This window comes from Frieseomelitta varia, unplaced genomic scaffold (assembly GCF_011392965.1).
Source record: "Frieseomelitta varia isolate USP_RPSP 00005682 unplaced genomic scaffold, Fvar_1.2 scaffold_314, whole genome shotgun sequence".
Lineage (NCBI taxonomy): Eukaryota > Metazoa > Arthropoda > Insecta > Hymenoptera > Apidae > Frieseomelitta > Frieseomelitta varia.
The window spans coordinates 50,943-69,282 of NW_025110051.1; the positions used below are offsets into that span (position 1 = coordinate 50,943).

An 18,340-nucleotide genomic window follows, 5' to 3' on the forward strand; every position below is an offset into this window, starting at 1 on the left:
TCCATATTATGAAACAAAACATGTAAATTGAAAGTAATTATATATATATATATATATATATATATTTATTTATTTATAAAGTGCAGTTTCAATCATGAGAATTGGTTGATACATTCTTCCTTTTAAATTTCTTGAATTTATTCAAACTTCGTTGCAAAGTTAAATAAAACATTTTTGGTCATATATTACTTGTTAATGAAGAACATTTTGGTTTTTTAACATGTATTTGTTAATTAAAAACATTTTGGTTTTTAAGATTTTTCTCTTACTTGTACTGAGCGATCTCTTATTATTAAAAATTTAAAGTTTTGTTTCGAATGTTGTTATTATTTTAGTTGTCTAGTAACTGTATTCGACAATTACGATTAAATAATAACTTTGTTGAATATGAATATTTCATTAAATAGGAATGTTTTAAATACGGTTAATTTTTATAGACATTTCAAATTGACAGTTTTCTAAAGTCATCCATTTTCTAGTTAAATGCTTTAACTGAGACATTTACTTCGTCCTAGTAAATTCAATTTTTTTTTTTTATTATATTATACGACACATAATAAAGCACACAATGTTCTGATATATTCTAATTAACAAATTTAAACTGTATGTAATTTTTCTACTTCGTAAAAATCATACGATTTATATTATCGTATGATTATAAATCATATTATTTATATTATCAATTGCGATAAAAGGTGATAGCACATATATTTTGCGTATGCAATTTCTAAATAGATGAGCATGCGTACACATATTGCGTACATATGCGTTTGGAATCGGCATTGTCGCCGGTAGATTTTGACTAGTGTAGTGGACGAGGTGAAGGACCGGTGGGGTCCACGAGACGTCTTGTAGGTGGCGCCATCCAGTCGCGAGGCGTTCGCCGGGCAGGGTGGAGGTGGCTGCGTCGTCCGTAAGGATACGTGGTCGGTTCGCCGCGACGCCGCCGCGGTTCGCGCAGGCACAGGTACGAAGTGCGCGCGTTTTGGAGTATATTGCTGAAAGGAGCGCAGGAGTGGCGTTTCTACGTGTTCCGATATCGCTGGCCACAGTGCGTCGGTTAGTATATAGATCGGCAGCGAGGTTCGTGTCGTCGGCAGCGGGAAGAGAAGAGAGGAAAGACCAAACAAGAGAAGCAAGAGGGAAAAAGGAGTGAGATAGAGAGCGCGGCGCGGTTCTATCGCGCGGTGCAGTGCGAAAAGTGTTGGCGAAGGGGGCCTTTGCTTCCTAGTCTGTGCGTGTGGGTGTTCGTGCGTGTGCCAAGAGAGAGAACCAGAGAGCACGTAAGAAACGTTGAACGTTGAGTGACACACGGCGCCTGGCGAAAGGGACGAGAGAGAGAGAGAGAGAGAGAGGGGAGGGAGAGAGAGAGAGAGAGAGAGAGGAAAGACGGGATAAACACGGGTCGCCGGATAATCCTTGTATACGGTGTGCGAGTCTCGTGAAGGTGCGTCAAATGACAGTGAGGTGATCAATGTGCTCGAAACATGGCTGAGGAGCTGGTGGTCACCCTGAACCGTGGCGACTCGTCCGGATTCGGGTTTTCGCTCCTCGGTACCGCGGGCCTGCCGCACGTCATCTACGACATCATTGAAAATTCGCCGGCAGCCAAGAGCGGCAAGGTAAGTACTACTTATACTGGCTTCGATCGTATTTTCATACGTGTATACATACTTGTTCCTGTGGCATTGCCTGTATTGGCTTGGTACCACTTCAGAGTAAGAGAGAGAGACAGACAGACAGACAGACAGAGAGAGAGAAAAGTTCGAGGACGGTCAAAGGTAGAATTACGAGAAAAAGCAACCCCAGTTTCTAGACGTATATACGCATCTAACGCTGTGTATACGTTACGCGTTCGTTCGACGAGAATCCTGCGAACGCGAACAGCCTCAAAATAACGCCCGGTGTATATCGACCCGTGTTATTATCGCGAGCACCCTCTGTCGCCCTGTCTGTTTCTTGACCTCTGATCACTTTTTACTCTCACGTTTTCGCGAGTCGTGCTTCCTAGTGCTTCTTCAGCTATTACGTATTTACAGTAGTGCTTCTTTAACTAGTCGCAAGTCGGGAGTTTATTCGGACAGTTATCAAGGGAGATATACCTTTATAATTTAGAAAATTTCGAGTATTTGTATGTATATATATATATATATATATATATATATTTTTTTTTTTTTTTTTTCCAATCAAGTTTCGATACCTGAGACGTTTGTTTATTTAATGTGTGTGATATTCATGTTAATTGATCATTCATATTCTCTTAATTTTTGGAGCTTACATTCATTAAGTAATATCTCCTAACATTATGAGAAGTGTGTGTCGTAAAATAAACGTTGAGTACCCGTATCTCGAGCGTACTCAACGGAGATGAAAATGTCTAGAATAATTTGAGAAATCAGTTTCAAAAATTAATGAACACAGCAATTGTCAATTGTCGAAAGAAAATTCCGGTCAGTTATTGAGGCACTACCGTATACCCGTCTTAACGTCGACAGTACGGGGATGCTGATTGGCTGGGTGGGATCGGTTTAACGGCCACATTCCAGCCTGTCGGTCGGTCCTTCTGTCCCTATGCTCTCTCTTTCTCTCTCCCTCGCTTTTTCTTTGTCCCTCTTTCTGTACCTGTCTCTCTCTTTCTTTTTCTCTTTTCTGTTTCCTGGGATATTTCTCTTCAGCGGTCATACGAATCGAAAAATTTGAATCAAGGAAAACCTGGCAGGGGAAGAGGCGACGGTTTGTTCAACCCTAACATTCCTTACGTCGTTTACATTAGACGTATTGTTTCTTTAACCCAGTTCTTTTAAACGTTTCCAACGCCGCAGCCATCTTTATATAAATTTTAACTATGATATTTATATAAACTATAAACTATAAAAACGAATGCATTTTGTTTGGTGCTTTATTTTCAATACGTTAGATATTTTTTCGAATTTTCATATATTTATGTACACGTATTTTTTATATTTTCGTTAGAAAAACTTCATAAACTTTATGAAACAGGCATATTTTTCATAATAATGGATATATACAAACAATCGTGTAATAAAATAATACATGACAAATTAGTTTTTGTGAATCAGATGATTGTATTTAGTGGATTGGCTTTAAGTCGTTGAAATTCGTTTCCATAGTTTACACAAGCGCGTCGTCGCGCGATCACCGATCTTTTTCGCGATAACTTGTAATTTTGCAAATTTAATGCACCGTTCTCTCTCTCTCTCTCTCTCTCTCTCTCTCTCTCTCTGCTCCTTGTCCCTCCCAGTGTTTCCCAGTTTTAGCGCAGGATAGATCGATTGCTTTGTCGGAACTGGTTTCCGATATACCGGCTACTCTGAAAGATATGAGTTCCGAATAGCAGATGCAGAATAGATTAACCGTTGTCATATAGACTGGTTGCAGTTTTGAACGAAAACTGTTGAAGGAAAAAACTTGACAATTATTATTAAGAAGCACGACTTTCTCTCTCTCTCTCTCTCTCTCTCTCTCTCTCTCTCTCTCTCTCTCTCTCTAATCATTAAACAGTATAATATGAAACATTTCGTTTGAAAGAAAGAGAAAAAGGCGTAAAAAAGAACGATTCGTGACAAATGTGATTCAATAAGCATTTATGTAATTGTTGTGAATACGATGCAACAGTCATTCATCAAATCTTATACAACGCATTTAACGTATATGTTATATGAGTCATGTTAAAAGGCTGATTAGTATTCCTTCGAAGATTGAAATAACTTCGATAGTGATTAATCGTAGACGGGTAGATACGTTTGTAGGTTAGTTTCGTGTGTGGTTGCATATATTTTCTCCGTATGTTTGGAGCGTGCTACATCCAAGCAATCAAAGCGAGTGTCTAAGAAAAAAAAAAGAAAAACTGCGGGGCGCATGCGCGTAACTTTTTGTGTTCTGCATAGCTGTCATTCGCGAGAAGAATGCGCGTGACAAAGGAACGAGGGCTGGTCATTACGCGTGATTGGAACGTGTCACTGTGTGTGCACCGTTCCTTTTTCCCTTTTATTTTCTACTTTTGTTTTTTTTTTTCGGATTCTTAAGGCTCTATTAAGCAGAGTGGTCGAAATCGAAAATGTACATACACGCATGTATGTTCGTATTCGTTCTGTGGAAAGATAGTGCATATAGGTAGACGCACATACGTACTACGTACATCACGATCACTGATATTGAAAATTTTTGTTAGTGACGCCGAAGCATAATGCATAGTTAAAGATTTAAAGATAATTTAATGAATTGATTTTCCTTAATTTGTCAAAGTTTATTCATTTGGGGAATTAGGATAAATTTTATTATTTTCACGATAAAGGAACGGGCTTTAATTTGTATTTATAAACTATAATATATTTTAATGTATTATAAAAATATAATTGCTTGCAGTTTACCATCTTTGTAGAGGAATAGACACTTTCATAGACTCAACCGATCAACGGCACGCAGATTTATCTGTACCCAATACGATTTATTTGTACAAAAAAGATGGAGATAAAAGTTCGATCTGATCATCGTTTTGCGTAATTATTAACGTAAGTCGTTCATGATGCCATTTTCACGGCAAAGCATCGAATCTGAATTTATACCGCGTCGGTGGAATTTAGCGAGAGTGCAAGGATGAGACTTGACGAATCGTATTGTATCTTTAATTAATATGGCAGCGCCGGGAGCCTCGAAAGCAGGTTAGGCTACTACATATATCGGTAGCCACTCATAGAGTCATTGTTCGACCGGTACAAAGGGCGCGTAATACATTGCATTGTTCGTGCAGGGCTGCACGGTCGGATTTTTCAAATTGTTTTTTCCTTCTTTGCCAGGGTGTTGGAATCGGCATGGAAACGAGATAGAACGGTGGCTATTTAACGAACCAGTGGGACAGTTCGCGCGCAATAAATACCTTCTCCACTGGTTATTTCAACTCGTAACTGTGAGAAGAGTTTATGGCTATATTAAATCTTATATTCAATAAATATGCACGTAGAGATATTAAAATAATACTTTGCAATTTCGAGGGATTCGTTCTCGGCAAAGAAACAGTGTATAAAAAATGTGTGCACACAATCGTATCTTCGAACGCAGGAATAATCTTTCTTCCTCTGATCAGCGATAATTTTTTGATTAGCGACTCTAGCGACCTTTTTATGCATACATATATACATACATACATACATACATACATACATCATGTAGCAAGCAGTGTTGGTCGTACAATTATTGTACAGGTTGATATATCTCAGCAATAGAATTGGAATAATACTTTAGGAATTCCGAATCCTTTGTTTGAATGAAATTTTAATTAATATTCGCATAAACGAACTCCAGTCGAATTAATTCATTTGAACACGAACTTCCGTCACGAAAAATGAATGAAAAATTGCAAGGAGAGTATACGTACGCAAAAAAGAAATTGTAGTTGTAAAAAGAAACTGTTTGTCCTCTGATAAGTCTAGATAAACGAAGCTTCGTACTACGTGGCCACGAGTCTCTCGTAAAGAACTGAAGGGTTGTTGTAATATGCCGTACGAACATTATGCAACGACGTTGCGTGATAACACGACAGAAGAAGTTGAAGTTTCTTGACGGAGGTGCACGCGAGCTCGAACAATTAGCCCGATGCGCGTACATACATACAAAGATATATATATATATATATATATATATATATATATATATATATATATATCGTCGAATTTCTCGAATTTATCGATCAATCGCCGCCTACGATAGCCTCAAGATGAATCACACCTCCCCCGCTCCGTTACGATGCCCCTGCAATCTTATAGTTCGGAATATATGCGATTGATGTTCAACCGGGCAGATTTCGAACATTCTAGCATTCTGTGTATTTGACAGTGAATTTGAAATTGACATTCAACTCTTGACTCGAATGGCGGCGGTAGATCAAAATTATGTTTGATGCAAATTTACTAGCGTGCAGTCGTAGTATGCTGGTTTATTTTCTTAAAGCTTGAAATCTCTCGTCGTGTAATTGCTGTAATATACATTCCAAATATCAACAGTGTCAATTGTCCTAAAATAGCTGAATATGAAACCGAGAGATATGTACTGTTGAAACACACTATAAAGAATAACTATGTTCTCAAGTGTTAAAAATATCTGTATTAAGAATATCTGTATCTTTAATTTATTAAAAAATTCTCCAATATGAAATACACGAAATATTATCTGAAAATACAAATATTCAGCGTAGTAATCGATTAAACACTTGAAATCTCCAAATATTCGAAATATTCTGACTTTCCAAAGAACACGTAAATCTTGAAGAATGTTACTCGAGTAGTGCTTCGTCCACAAAACTTCCAAAATTATCAAAAAGTTTCAAAATAGTAGCATCGCCAATATTACAACGACGATATTCTTCGATGAGGCAATAACACGTTGATGTATGGGTCAAGGGTCGAATTCGAGCCCTTTCTATTAGATATAGACGTTGCGCCAGACAACCGGCAAAAACTGAATCTGAGACGGCGCGCTATTTATCCGCAGCTTCTGCAATATCGGATCGACGTTACGATCGATACGCTATCTTACATCGTGCACCGATCTGACGTATTAATTTCCGCAGAATTTCCACCTGGTAATTCGATCTAAATCGATCGCGATCGAAAGTGGAGCGTTGCGTGTACCCGCTCGTGTCAAGGTACCACTTTTACGACACCCTTATTTCTGTAGTGTACGATATAGCTAATAATATTCGTAAAAATTCGTCGTTGGTCAAAGTGTGCTTCGTAGGACAGATACATCGAAGTTAACGTGGGGTCGTGTGAAATAAAACAACTGTGAAATAAAATGGTGAAATAAAAATTCAGGTACTTCTTCTTGAAGCCAAGTGACCGGATATTCAACGGACATTAAGAAATGAAAGAAATCGAGTTGGAATTGTCATCTTACATTTAAACTATATTGCGATAGAACTTGTTTGTATATAAACTTGTTGGGGGACAAATAGTTTACACGATTGGAGTGGATGTAATGAGTCTGCTGATTCTCTCGTTTACTAGTGATTTTTCGTTCATGTAACAAGAGTTCAGATTCAAATAAATCAACTCAACTAGCAGGGGTTTATTTAATTCGAATAGATGGAGTTTGTAAAAACGGAGTTCTTTTTACCAAGGATTTCCGCGTATTTTTGAAGTATTCTCAACGACACGTGATCGCTCCTCGAGGATTAAAGAACAAAAAAAATCAAGTTGATTATTTTTTTTACTTGCAGAAAGTTTGCGCGTGAAATTCAATATTATTATCCTGTAATATTCAATTGAAATTAAATACAACATAACGAGATGTCGGAGCGGTTCGAGGTGATTTAAACCGATACAGTTACGATAATTCAGTCCGTGTTTAATATGTTTCGGTGATGAATTTTGATTATTTCTCGATTAATTCGTATCATGTTCACGGACGTCAATCGATGTTCCCGTGTTATCCGTTTTGCTACGATTCTTCATCCTTGACATTTGAATACGTCGGTTCCCTGCTGCACCAGTGTCATCGTCATTGCTCTAAATTCATTCGAAACTAGATCCCAGCGCGCGATTAATCTGTTACAGCGAACAGATTAATCAAACTTGGTAGAAAAGAGAAAAGAAAAAATGACTTTGCGCTTCGAACCTTTTCTTTTTTTTTTTTAAATATGTTTTGTTGGAAACACAAGGATACTTTTACTTTGTAAAATTGTAAAAAACGTCTTTAAAAGTTTCAAGAAGTGTTCATTTTTTCTTGGCTTAGACTCACCATGGTCTTTGGGAGATTTTTTTTTTTTTTTCTTTTTTCTTTGATGACAGCGACCTTTAAATTGTGTTGTTATACAGATTTTATTGAAATTATCACATCGTTGGTATTTAGTTCAGTATTAGTCTCATCAACTCTGAATTTCAGTTGCACGCCTAATAACGTTAATTATGAAACTTAACGAGGGCCGTGGTTATCAGAGAATTAAGAAATCACGGATTTCATTAGTACGCGAGAGTTGTCGAGAGTTACACGACTCGAATGTGGAAGATTATGTCTGTTGAAAGCCTTCGGCTGTGAAAATCGCCAATAGAAAATGACAGATAAAGTTTCACCTTGTCGATAGGAAAATTTATGGATGTTATTGGTGAAATTACGTTTTCACATAGAATTAATGTATTTTTCAAACATCTGAAAAGTTATCCTTTCATAGGGAATTTATTCGAAATTCCCGTGCTGTAATTAATCCCGCGTTGTTCGATACAATTTGATTGAGGAATTTTTGAAACGTTGTTAAAAAATTTGATATCGAATGAGAATTTTTTTTTTGTGCAATTGATTACTGGAATATTAAATGCTACGATACATAAATACAATGGTATCGCGAATGTATGTATATATGTACATGCATGTAGCGTTTTATATATAGCTTGCTTAAAAGCGGATATTTGCTGCATTTGCGCCATTTTTACTCATTTTAAAATAACCTGAACCCTCATATAGTATCATTGAATGATTATATAAACGGTTTTGGTAATTAATTAATTAAATAGATTAGTAAAAGTTTGGGTATTTAATTTTATTTTGTACTTTACATTCTTCCCACAGATCTTTCTGTAATAATATTAAAATTGAATTGAATAAGAAATTCCAAAGCCAAGTAATGCTTAATTATTATTAAATTATTAATATTCATATTGTTGAATTGGTTATTAATGATTATTATGCTCTTCTAACGTCTTTAAGATATTTGTTCGCCAAATTAAAAGTAAAGTAAAGTATCAAGAATAGAATGTCTCGATTTTGAGGAGAAAACATTGCGAGTGTCTTACGTATAATTTGATTATTGCAGCTTCGTGACGCGAACACACTTCGTGGCTTGTTATTGCACAGGCAATGTAATGGCGGTAATGCAATGTTTGGTTTCATCATTTCAAAATATACATCGAGCTCGGGCTTCATCGAGTGGTCGGAGGCAAAGTCTGAAATTGATTCTCGACGCTACGAGAAATATATATTTCGTTCTATAGATTCGCGATTCGACGAGTAGAATAAAAAAAAAGAAAAAACCGCTCGATTTTAAAACTCCAATAAAACTTTTCTTTTGCTATCTTTCGTTATTCGTGGAAATTATTTATTGGGAAACTTGTACCTACATTTCATGCGGGTTTATTTCTTGAGATCTGAGTGAAATGTAAAAAGAAATCGGGGATTCAATTCTGTTTCTAATAAAACTTTAAAAATAACAGTAACTCAGTTAGCGTGTATGTAATAAGATTGAACTTGACAAGTGTAAAAAATCTTTTAAAGATTGTATTATAATCGAAACGGATATGATGATGATGATGATTAATAATAATAATAATAATAATAGTAATAATAATAAGTGATAGATAGAATATAACAGTTATTATATATTATGTGTCATTAAAACAGAATGCAACAATAGTATAACAATAATAAAATAAAGGATAGTTTAACAATAATAAAGGAAGAATACACCTTCCTCGTCTCTTCTCTGAAAGAGAAAAGGAGAGGGAGAAACGAGAGGGAAAAAACAGTCGCGTTATCCGAATAATTGAAATTCCGAAGAATAAACACAGGCTTCATATTCCGTGCGCGTCGCAATATTCACGGGAACCCAGAAACACACTTTCCAGGGAGAAGTGGATCCCAGAGATTGTTCTCCCCCGTTGAGGAAGAATGCGACTTTAGCGAGCGTTTGCAAGGGCGTTTCTCGCTCTCGGTAGCGTTGCACGTGCACGCGCGAAACACGTGAAACACGCGAGAGAATGCGAGAATTCGCCGGTACGTTTTAATTGGGTTTCGTAAGTTACGTTTCACTGGCACGGATAGTCGACGTGCCACGCGCCGCCTGTGTTTCTTCTTTTCCCTTCTGCTCCCGTCTTCTTCGTTTTTTCTCTCTTCGTGACCAAGTTCTCTCTCCTCGGCGCCACCGTTTCCCGATTCCGTGCTTCTTCACCGCTTCGCGAAAAACCGGGTCAACGACCCCGCGCGAGTATTCTTGCCTCGTGACGGCTGCAAAACGCATCGCCAAGGAGAAAAATTTCGAAATGGTCGGTCGCTCGCGACAGTTTTCGTAGAGTGGTTTTGATTCTTGCACAGCGATTGCTGCAAAAGTGACGCAGCAACGGTGAAGGGTAGAGCTATTTTGATCCTACTATCTCGAACTTTCGATGCAAGTGTTGTGGCAGGTAACTTTTCGTCTCGAATGCTGATTTTGTTACTCTCTGTAACGGTTATTCAGATTTGTAAAATAGTTAGTTAATGCCGGTTTTGTGTTTTGTGTTGGAGTATCTATCATGATCAGTAATGAAATAATTGGTTTGCTTGTCACAGATTTTAAAAGAGTGTAACATATTGTAATATGTGTGTGAACCGGTCGTTTTTCTTTTTTTTTGTTTGAATGTGGTAAGCACCAAAAGTCTAATTTCGGAAAGAAAATTAGTTAATTCCAGTTCTAGTTGGACATATCTTCAACACATTGCTTGAATTCATTAACGTTTGCCAATATTTTTAAACGCAAATATCTTCAAGTGAGATTAAATGGACTTGCATCACTTTTAAAAAGAAAAAAGAAAAACAAAAAAGACTCATATCGAATAAATATATCAGAAGATTTAAAGATGAATATATATATATATATGTATATATATATATATATATATATATATATATATTCTTAATTTGCTACGTGTTCTTTAGTTTTCTTAGTATTAAACTTTTGATAATTTTGATAATTTTGAGGATACAAAGGGCTAAGATCTATAAAAGTCATAGGTTGGATTTTAGTGAGGATTTTTAGCGTTTGATGGGTTGATAGTCTTTCGTTCAGTTAGAATTTAGACTTTTAAAAGTGACTTAGACTTTTGCAAATACGTGTGCGCATTAGCAACGAAGCGATTTCGAGATTGTTCGAAGACAAATAGTCATTTTCATGATTTATGACCGAACCGGAACCCCAATGTACCTGGGAAATCCCAGCAAATGTTTAGCAAAAGGCTATAGTATCCTTCTACGTAGTTCGGAGAGTGACAAACCTTCTGGTAAGAGGATTGGGTTTGACTGCTCAGCACTTTTACCTGAGATCCATCGAAAAGATTTCACAAACTTTCACACCTAACGATTTCTAACATCTGTATCTTAACTGTTCAGTGCATGGGGAGTCACGATAAACTTGATACATCATTCGTAGCGGGCAATTCCCTTATTGCCAAAGAAAACGACTGGTATTTTGGGTTGGATGTAGACGCAATATAAAACGAGAAACGACGAGGATGATGAAGGAACTGCTTGTAGGGAATAATTTTACAAGGTAATTCCCGTTAATAAGAAAGCGTATATTAAGCTGGAGACTGGCTCGGACGGTGACTAGCGACCTCGGCGACGTTCTGCAGAAGGACGTTCTGCCGTCTGGCTTCGTGTACCCTCAGTCCGGGTACCCTCCTCGGTCCAACCCTCGTTCGGATACCCTAGCTCGGTTTATCTGCATCGGTCGTAACCATAAAACATCGGAATCGACCCATGGTCCTTAACCTCGAGTGGCCTCTTCCACGAGATAGGCGAGGAAGTCTTCCCACGCCTCAAGGCCGCAGATTGGTTAACGTTCGTTCACATGCTGCAGCACTGTTTCGCCCTTGTTATTTCGGCTGGCGAATATATAAATGTATACATTCGGGAGGGGAGCACATCATGAAGATGACGCCGGATGATAAAATTTGAACGAATCCTTTCTCTGTCTTTCGCGGAGTAAATGTCGTTTTACCCGCGTCGAATAGAATAGAATAGAATAGAATAGAATAGAATAGAAATGAAATGCGCGCTGCTTGAGAAGAAACAAAAGCTTCCCGCCTCTTTCCCATTCGAGATATCGCGAGTGAAGTTCGATAGCGTGCCACCGTGTGTGGAATTACCGCCGCGGCGATAATTTTCAACGATGATGCCAGCGCCGACGATACCGCGATATCCCCCTTTCCGCAGGCGAGACCGTTAATCCCGAGGTCCTTGACCTGTTCTCTAGACTAGACTGTTCGCTAGGTTTTCTTTTTAGGGGAAATGTTTGCGATCGAGCTAGGGGAATGTAAAGATCCTTGGTGGGAGTTATTCTTCCTCAACGTTTCGCGGGTCGCCGTGGAATTTATGGCTCCGAGATTAACGATCACGAAGAAGGGATGATTAACCCTTAACCCTTTCGATATTAACGACGGCTATAGCCCGTTAAATAGTCCGCTTGCTGTGAACTAACGACGACTGTACATACACGCGATGTTGACATATATGTCAGACGCTAACGAAACGAAAGGGTTAAACTGTCCATTCAACAACGGAGGCGTTTAGCGGCTAAAGACGAAGCCCTACTCCCTTGAAAGGGTTAATACGCGTGTGCGATTGAATTGGTCGCGTTTCGAGCAAAGGTTCCCTCGCGATGATTGGTTTGTCACTTTTTGCTATTTCCAATACGAATGAAGGGAAAACGGGGTATCGTGCAGCGTATGTGTGTACATGCACATTTCGTTGGCAAGAACTGGAATTTCGCAGAAGGGAACGTCCGAATCACAAAAAAAAGGGGAGATTATAACGTCGAGATACGTACACACGTATGTATATACGTAAAATAAGATAAGATAATGTCGAAGATCCAGCGCTAGATCTTTCGTTGGGAACAGCAGGGATGTTTATCCTCTAGGGATGTTGGAATAATGCAAGAAATATCTCTATTCTTCCCACTATATTTCCACTTTGTCTAATTAGTATGAGATTGCGTTACGTCAGGGGAGAAATAAAGCTTCGTGCATAACAAATGAGTTGGGAACAAAGCCTCTGAATATTAATAAACTGGTTGGATGTTCCTTGTTTTGTTGTAGTGTAATAGAAGTGGACATTTCCATATATTGTTCGAGGATTCTATGGTATTCACCTTGAAAACGAATTGAAACAGCGTATAAATATTTTCCCTTGTTTTTCGCTCTTCCACAAAAGATTAATAACGCAAGGAAAACTATCATTAATTACGGTCATAAAATATTGCTACGTGCCTTATACGTCGAAGGATAATAAATTTCCACCATTTACGCGTTACTGTAAACTGGTCGTTGAAATTATTGCATTTAATGCAAATGAAAGAAATTCATAGGTCAAATCTGGTTTTGACGAGTAAATAACATCCGTTTTAAAATTATCGCAATAATCGGAAAAATATTTTCAAACGACGTCACTCGCTCCTACAATTTCTATAATTTCTTTATAATAATGATAAAGTGTGCCGTCTCTTTCTTATTAAGCCTTAACCGTTGGAACAGGGCCTCCTCGATACGCTTTTAACTACCCTAGTATCATCTCTCGCGTTATTTATGCTCATTTAAATACGTAATTAATTCAGCAGCACTCAGTAGAACTGAAATAAACATTTCAATCATGTACGTTTCATAATTTCGTCATTTCGCTTAAGATAAACCCCCCCCCCCCCCTTTACATATATAAGCTGTCGTAGTTTACGTTAAACATTTATTCAACTAAATTAATGGGTGATCTGACAGATTAGATACTTTAAGAATCGTGAGTATAGCCAATGTAGAAAATGTTAAAAATTACAATTTTACAGTAATTGTAAGTATTGTTGAAAATTATAAGCGAAATATGTATGTGTATGTGTATGTGTGTATATATATACACATAGTGGCAAAAATTACAAGTATATAATAGGCTATATTACCTGTACATGTATTAAAATTGTATATGATATAGTCTTGAGAATACGAGTATATATAGTATGTACATACATATATTGTTTATCGGAGTTGTTGAAAGTGTTAATTTTGTCAAGAGTTTATGTTTCCTTGGGACAAACACCATCAACGAGCTTGCCACGGAAATGGGCGCGGCGATCCTACTACTACAGGTACATTATACAAGCTCGGTTGGTGGCAGTGCTGTATTTTTTTGCTATATTTTTAGGGCGTTTTAGCTAGGCTTCTTTGGCGAGAAAATGGAAAAGTTGCTATAATAAAGTGTAGCTTCATATTAAATGAGCTCTGATGCACGTAAGCATGTAAGCTTCGTGTTGCAAAATAATTTCATTACGTTGACTATATTTTTCTTTCACACACACACGCACAATATAAATATTTTTAAATATTCTTAAAGTTTCTCGTTAGTCTTCGGATCGGACAAGTATCGAGATCGAAATTTCAGTATAATTAAAATTTACGAGTATCAGTTTTAACCTGATTAAAATCAGAATTTACTTGGTGCAAGTACAATTTACAAGTACGAATGTTAGAATTTCAATGTAATCGATCTTTAACGTGACAGAGATTTAATCAACGAAACGATTTTTAATTTATTTGTTGAAATGAATGCATTTCTCTGTCAATGGTCTCTCGATCATTCTTATTTGATCGATAATAGAACAGAAAATACAAATGATACACGATGATATGACGTATATATAGAGAAAAAGGGAAAAGGTGTAATAAATTTAGAAATGGTCAGAGGCCTAGGGATATTGAAACACGGCACTGATATCATTTGAATGATTGTGTTTACTGACACGAACGAACAGCTGTTATGCTATGTATAACGCAAACATGTACGTAAACGATATACAATGTAATAAGTGTGTTTGCTACGTTTCATGACATTGTGTGTACAATCATAGAGAATATTGCTTTAGAGGATAATGGCGAGAGAAGATCGTGGTGCTCTTGCGATTTGCGAAATGATTCACTGTGAAAATAATATAAAACATAATAAAATCCTTTTTGCTTTGATAATAATTTATATCTGCTATTAGAGGGAACAGAATGATAACGAGAATGATAAAATTCGATATTTAAAGGAATTGATATCTACATACATAATAGTGTTCAATATGTCAATTCCGAAAGGAATGATAAATTTGTATATACAATTAGAAACATATATATGTATATATATTAAAATATAGAAAATTTCTCGTCGTTCTAAAAATAACTCGTGGGAGGTGATTCACGCGCGACCGCGTCGGACAAATCATTCTCGAGCTGAGTGGCAAGGGCACGTTTGAGAAAAAGTCGCGGAAAAAGCGACTGTGTGTGCCTCGAACACACAGGGAGTGTAACAAGCGGGAAAAGAGACGATAAAAGCCGATCGGCTTCAACCCCGCCAACGGCGCCAACTGATTCTGAAAAATCGTTCTAGCCGACGCGCTCACGCTTGGATATACACTCCTTGCCCGGTCTCAAAAAGAAAGAGGAGGCTCTCCCTCCCTCCCTCCCTCCCTCTCTTCCATTGGCAATAGAGGGAAAACGATTGACCTGGCGTGCACATAAATTCGAATCTTCGAACCTTCTTTTCGCGTTATCCCGATGACTGCTTTACGAGGTTAAATCGATTCCAATTTGGGTCGGGATACGCGGGCTGTGTGCGTACCTCGTGAGACAAGCTCGTTTGCTCCGGAAAAATCGTTTCGGTTTTCGGCCGAGAGAAATGAAAAGAGAGCTGGCATTCATTAGAAAATAATTACTGGAATATAATTCACTGGAAGCTATAAATATCTTTTGTATGTTTTTTTCACGTCATCTGCATTCTATCCTGTGTTTTTTTGCTCATATAAATTCATCGAAATCCGCAATCTACTTGTCAGCTTACCCTTTTGGAAGATTTCTTCTTGCAACATCTTCAAATATCACCATGAAAATCTCCGAGAGAGACTGCATTACGTGCGTCAATCTTATTCTCAAATCGATCGTCCATCTGAAAAGCTTGGGCGAGAGAGAGAGAGAGAGAGAGAGAGAGAGAGAGAGAGAGAGAGAGAGAGAGTGAGTGAGAGGGGGGGAGGGGAGGAAAGGGGGATTTATCCGTTTCTCGAAAACCAAAGTCGGCTGTTGAATTATTCCACGCACCATCTCCGTGACAAACCGCGGAGAAGGATTTTAGAAAAGCCTGACGGCCGAAAGGCTTTTTCCACTATTGCACTTTGATCCGACGCAGCTCTCGGCGCCGCGCCGCTTTATTTTCTTATACGAAGTAGAGCGTCATCGATTCCAGCTATCGAAGCCGATTTATACTTGTATCCGCAGAAGGGCTCGGATGATGAAGAGCACTTTGGCACCTGAGGAACATCGTACGGCGATAAACGTCTCCTTGGCGTCGTCTGGCGTCTTAGCGAACCTCGAGCCTTCTCGATACTTATCTGAAAGAATCGGTTGCCTCGCGGAGCGTGGCTAATTCCCTCTGGCTTCCTTTCCAGAGGTCTGGCGCTTTTGCTTGCTTGCTTGCTTGCTTGCTTGCTTGCTTGCTTGCTTGTTTGCTTGCTTGCACTTTCCTGCAGATCGCGGAACTTTTCTTTGTTCCTCCCCGTCCCTGGTGGAAATGGATTTGAGCTAATTGCAAGAATCTTACGGGGAGGGAATTTGTGGTGACGGGGGTATATTAAATTCGCGCCAGAACGTGTGGTCACTTGGGTTGTATGTCGGGTTTGAAAATGTTCGATGGAACTAAAATACGGGGGAAACGGGGGAGGGGGAGGGGGAGGGGGGTGGAGTATCAGTCTTTAACAGTTCTCAGAATATACACTCTAATAATTAGATTATTATTGCATTCTCGAAAAATTACTCGTGGATCTTCGTAGAATGCAAAAGAAGAAAAGGCATCATCAGACAAAGACATCCAACGCCCCGACAAAACGCACGTAAAACTCGCGTTGCTCGCCGCGAGCAACCGCTTGCAAGTACCGACTCGAAGAAACGCCATTAGCCTCAGCCCCCCTGTGACAAATGGTTCGCTCGATTTGCAGCTCGCTCGATTGGACGTGACAACGAGACGTGCGAAGAGAAAAGAGAAAAAAGTATTAATTAAGGATCGGCGGCTGCAGGGTTGTCGGCGGCAGTGTGCCAGCGGTGGTTTTTATCGGAGAAAGAGGGCGTCGTTAACGTTCCGGCGCGGTTTAACGAACGGCGTTGAAGAGGCTAGCTAACCCCGCGGTCTCGCAGGGGCGGAACGGAGCTTGGTCAGAGACGGAGGACGCGGAAAGCAGAAGCAGAAGAAGAAGCTGAAGCATTATGTTGCGTTAACGTAACGCTGGCCGGGAAATGGGTTAAGGACGTTAAGGCCAACTCTCGTCGTCGCCAACCGGTGCGGCGGAAAGAGTGGGAGCTGACGGAAGAGAGTTATACCCTATGGCGAGATGCTCTGGCAAAGAGCAGATTCTGCGGGCCGAGTTTCAACTCTTCCACGCTTGGACCGTGTGGTTTTTTTTCCCTCTTTTTTCTTTTCTTTTTCTTTTCTTTTTCTTTTCTTTTCTTTTCTTTTCTTTTCTTTTCTTTTCTTTTCTTTTCTTTTCTTTTTTTCGCGAAAGAGGAAAACTCACGGTCGGCTCGACTTTTTGATTTTGAGCGTGTGTATGTACTTTCGAGCAACGTGATTTGATTTGAAATTAAACAGTAAAAAAAGTATATCGAAGTGATTGAAGTATATTGCATGTCCCATGTAATATTTGTGCTAATTACGCAGCCTAGTATTCAAACTAGAACTTTTGGTCATTTTTGAAATTTTTCCTCGCGTATCCATGCATTTTCATTTACCTATATATAGTGAAAAGTTCATTTGTATGAACTTGTCTCATAAAGCAAGTAGTTCATATAATTGGAGTTCCGGTTCAAATTCTGGACACAAAGGGTCAGGAAAGAATAGCTATAATTTGTAATAGAAATTTTAAATCCACCACAGTTTCACTCGTTCGATTCATGATTAATGGGTTAAGCATATACTATAATAGTTTTGCATAATTTTCGAATGGTGCAGTATCATAAATTCGCTTGAGACTTGAATTCTGAGCGTGGGGCAAGGAAGCAGTTGAATATTACACGACAGTCTCTCTCGTAGAATCTGCTGTGTATCTACGAAATGAACCGCACGCGATATTATATACTTAATGTGACACAATTTCGTTAAATAGCTTGCAGAATACGGAACATGGGAACTTAATTGTGTGTTAATGCAATTCCTCATTTATTTCAAACAGTTGAACATGAATGATACATGAGTTCATATTACCAACAACACCTGCGTCTCCTTGGTACACGACTGTTTAACGAATGTGCCCAACCAAATTTCGCTGATACAATCCTAATTGAACAACCTGTCGCAAAAACATTTCCACTCGATCGAGTAACTTCTATGAAAATTTGGTGTACTCAGCCTACGAAAATTTACTTAAATATAATAAGAGATGAAGTAAAAAGCATTCCATTTGATGGCCAAATAACGAAATAGTCTAGAGAAAAATTATTTTCACGTACAAATAAGCTAGCGCGTAGTTATTCCAAATAAAATTTAGTTAAATAAGGCAAAGCTAGTATAATTGTAC

The 18,340-nt window shown here is 38.4% G+C and overlaps 1 protein-coding gene across 2 annotated transcripts; it reads left to right on the plus strand.

The window, feature by feature from the left end:
* The first annotated feature begins 880 nt into the window (after nucleotides 1–880).
* LOC122529889 lies at nucleotides 881–17,226 on the plus strand. 2 transcript variants are annotated; one of them, XM_043656397.1, is made up of 3 exons: nucleotides 881–1,345; nucleotides 1,385–1,622; nucleotides 16,604–17,226. In XM_043656397.1, exons 2-3 carry the CDS (start codon nucleotides 1,488–1,490, stop codon nucleotides 16,946–16,948), a joined length of 480 nt encoding a protein of 159 aa, XP_043512332.1. In that variant the 5' UTR covers nucleotides 881–1,345; nucleotides 1,385–1,487; the 3' UTR covers nucleotides 16,949–17,226. The 2 variants fall into 2 exon arrangements, with proteins under 2 accessions (XP_043512332.1, XP_043512331.1); XM_043656396.1 differs by having other exon boundaries at nucleotides 881–1,622.
* The last annotated feature ends 1,114 nt before the right edge of the window (nucleotides 17,227–18,340 follow it).